A 3,532-nucleotide genomic window follows, 5' to 3' on the forward strand; every position below is an offset into this window, starting at 1 on the left:
AACAAAAGAAAAAATAAACAAATGGGACTACATCAAACTAAACAGCTTCTGTACTGGAAAGGAAACCATAAACAAAACACAAAGACAACCAACCAACTGGGGGAAAATTATTTGCAAATCATATGTCCAGCAAGTGGTTAATTTACAAAATATATACAGAACTGATACAATTTAACAACAAAAAAAGAAACAACCTCTCCTCTTTCATTTATGGTTTTATTTCTTTGAGCCTTCTCTCTTTTTTTCTTGGTGAATCTAGCTAAGGGTATGTTAATTTAATTTATCTTTTCAAAGAACCAGCTCTTGGTTTCATTATTTTTTTCTATTTTTTTTTTAGTCTCTATTTCATTTATTTCTGCTCTGATTTTTATTATTTCCTTCCTTCTGCTGATTTTGGGCTTTGTTTGTTCTTTTTCCAGTACCTTTAGATGAACTTTTAGATTGTTTATTTGGGATTTTTCTTGTTTGTCAAGGTAGGCCTGATGCTATAAACTTCCCTCTTAGAACTGTTTTTGCTGTATCCCATAGATATAATAATGTACACCTGAAATGTATACAATGTAATAAACCAATGTGACCTCAAAGAAATAATTTTTAAGAAAAGGATGTGGTCCTAAGTCTTAATGACACAACATAGTTTTGTCAAGGAAGAAATACTGAGAATTGTATTTTAATAACATCACTCTGGATGCTTGTAAAGAATGGATTGAATGGAAAAAAATTTATTTGGTCATTTTGGATCAATTACAAGGCTATTGCCTAGAGCTACCAAGAAATGTTGGTGTCTTGAATTGGGAGAGAATATTTACGATTAATGATCAATGAGTATGTGATTCCCAATTTAGTATGTGCTCCTCAATACTCACAAACAAATCAAATTTAACTTATAATTGTAATTAAGATTACAAGCCTATCAAAGGTAAATTTAACTGCAGTTTTATGTAAAGCACTTGGAAAGAAAAAGCTGTGTGGTATATTACATAGAATCAAGCTGTGTGCTTCCACTTTTATTTATTGAGTTTTGAAAGTTAACTGCATACTTGTGATATTTCCCAGAGCATTAGTTTTGAAGGCTGTTCTTTGTAGTTCTGCTAAAATTGTTCTTCCAATTTTTTGTTCCTTCTGGTATCTTATTTTCAGTCTGGCATCTTGTCACTATACTGTCAAATTCAATAATTTATTCTTATTTTTGTCTCATTGATTCAAGAGATTATAATCACATTTTTCCCATTGTTCTTTTTTTTTAAAGATTTTATTTTTCCTTTTTCTCCCCAAAGCCCCCCGGTACATAGTTGTATATTTTTAGTTGTGGGTCCTTGTAGTTGTGGTATGTGGGATGCCACGTTAGCATGGTTTGATGAGCGGTGCCACGTCCGCACCCAGGATCTGAACCTGTGAAACCCTGGGCCACCAAAGCGGAGTGCACAAACTTAACCACTCGGACACGGGGCCGGCCCCCTCATTGGTGTTAACATTATTTTAATCATGATTTGTTCATGGTAGCTTATTTAGTGATAGTATAACTTTATGAATGTCATAAACAATCCATACCTATTAAAATTATCTCTAATAGAATTCATCATATACTTTTTTCATATTTATCTCTTCATTAATAAATGTACATTAAATGCCTATAGAAAAGTATTCAGTGATTTCATATGTCTATTTTGTGGCAGGTCAATAATTGTCATTATGTGTTAAAATAGCATTAAATGGAAATTTAAAATATTTTATTATTAATTTTTCCTGAAGCGGTTATGATTCTAACATAAGAAGTGTGTAACTATGTGTTTTATATAATCTAGTCAAATTCTGTTAAAATAGTACTTGAAGGTCATGTTAATTATATAGTGATGAAATCTAAAAGTTCTGTGTAGAACTAACACGTTGGAACCATAATTTTCTCATGACACTAAGCATTTTCTGATTTCTCAGTGTGTAGATAATAGGATTCAGTAAGGGTGTGATAACAGTGTAAAATACAGCAAGGATTTTATTGCCTGCAAAACTACTGAATGGCCAGGCGTAGATAAAAATACAAGGTCCAAAGAACAGAGTGACCACAATGATGTGGGCAGACAATGTGGACAGAGCCTTGGAGAGGCCTTCAGATGATCTCTGTTGTACAGTGGCTAGAATGACAGTGTAGGAGACAAGCAGGAGGATGAAACAGATAAAAGAGAGCAGCCCACTATCAGCAATGACAAATAATTCCAGGGTATATGTTTCAACACAAGCAAGCTTAATTACAAGAGGAAGGTCACAAAATATATTGTCTATGACACTAGGACCACAGAAAGGCAAGTTCACTGTTAATACCATCTGGCTCATGGTATGTATAAAACCAATTATCCATGAAAGTATCACAAACCCACTTAGCAACCTGTGGCTCATGATTCTCCTGTAGTGCAGGGGTTTACATATGGCTATGTATCTGTCATAGGCCATGGCTATCAAAAGAGTCATCTCAGCACCACCAAAGAAATGCATGAAGAACATCTGGGCCATGCAGCCCCGTATGGAGATGGTCTTGTGTTCAGTGAGCAGGTCTGTGATCATCTTGGGTGTGGTGACGGTGGAGAGACACATGTCCAAAAAGGAGAGGTTTCCAAGGAGGAAGTACATGGGAGAATGAAGGGTGGAACTAAATGTCACCATGACCATGATGAGAATATTTCCCAGCACAGTAGCACCGTAGATCAAGGAGAATGTCACAAAGAAGAAAATCTGAAGTTGCCATGGTCCAGAAAATCCTAGTAAAATAAACTCAGTCACTATCGAGTCGTTTTTCAGATCCATTTACTCAACTCAGAAAGTTCTGGGATTTCTTTGTATACGAAGAGAATTAAAAAAATAAAGCCACAATTAGCACCAATGTTTTTTCTATTTCTATATTTGATGAATAATAGTTGGTGATACGAGAGCATATAATCTTAAATATGTCAGCACATTATTGTTTATACTTTGAGATTATTTTGTGGGTCATATCACTTTGACACAATATTCTTGTAATTATCCAGTAAATAAAAAGCATTTGAAGGAGTAGAAGTTTCATTTTCCGTTTCTTTATTCTAACAAATGATACTCTTTTATCAATTGAACTTAACTTTTCACTAATTTGCTCATGTAGAAAAATTAGACAAGTGGTTAAATTAGCGTTTATTTTGCTTTTCATTATTATAATTTTCTGTACCTGTAACCCTTTGAGATTAAGTGATCACAGTGTATAAGGAATATAAAATTTACAAGATGAGAGAATTGCATTGTCCTATATCTATGAAATAACTTATGAATGTCACTCTATGGTTCTAAAACAAACAAACAAATGTATGCATACACCCCCTCAAAAAATTAGGGGCTACTTTATACATGGAAGAAAGTCTTTGAATTCCTTAAAAATAATTTTGCTTTTTAGTTTCTGTTGTGTAGTATACTGAGAATTTCAGGAAACACGGACTCAGCCTCAGATCTTCTTGAACTTGTTTTCTCAAATCCTTGTATCACCATTGTTCATAGTGAAGAACTTGTGTGT

General features: G+C 33.9%; 1 protein-coding gene across 1 annotated transcript; it reads right to left on the reverse strand.

The window, feature by feature from the left end:
- Nucleotides 1-1,860: 1,860 nt before the first annotated feature.
- LOC106833424 (olfactory receptor 4L1-like) lies at nt 1,861-2,799 on the reverse strand. Its single transcript, XM_014844614.2, has one exon. The coding sequence runs from the start codon at nt 2,797-2,799 to the stop codon at nt 1,861-1,863; it is 939 nt and encodes a 312-aa protein (XP_014700100.1).
- Nucleotides 2,800-3,532: the final 733 nt, after the last annotated feature.

Source organism: Equus asinus, chromosome 2 (assembly GCF_041296235.1).
Source record: "Equus asinus isolate D_3611 breed Donkey chromosome 2, EquAss-T2T_v2, whole genome shotgun sequence".
NCBI classification, from domain to species: Eukaryota; Metazoa; Chordata; class Mammalia; order Perissodactyla; family Equidae; genus Equus; species Equus asinus.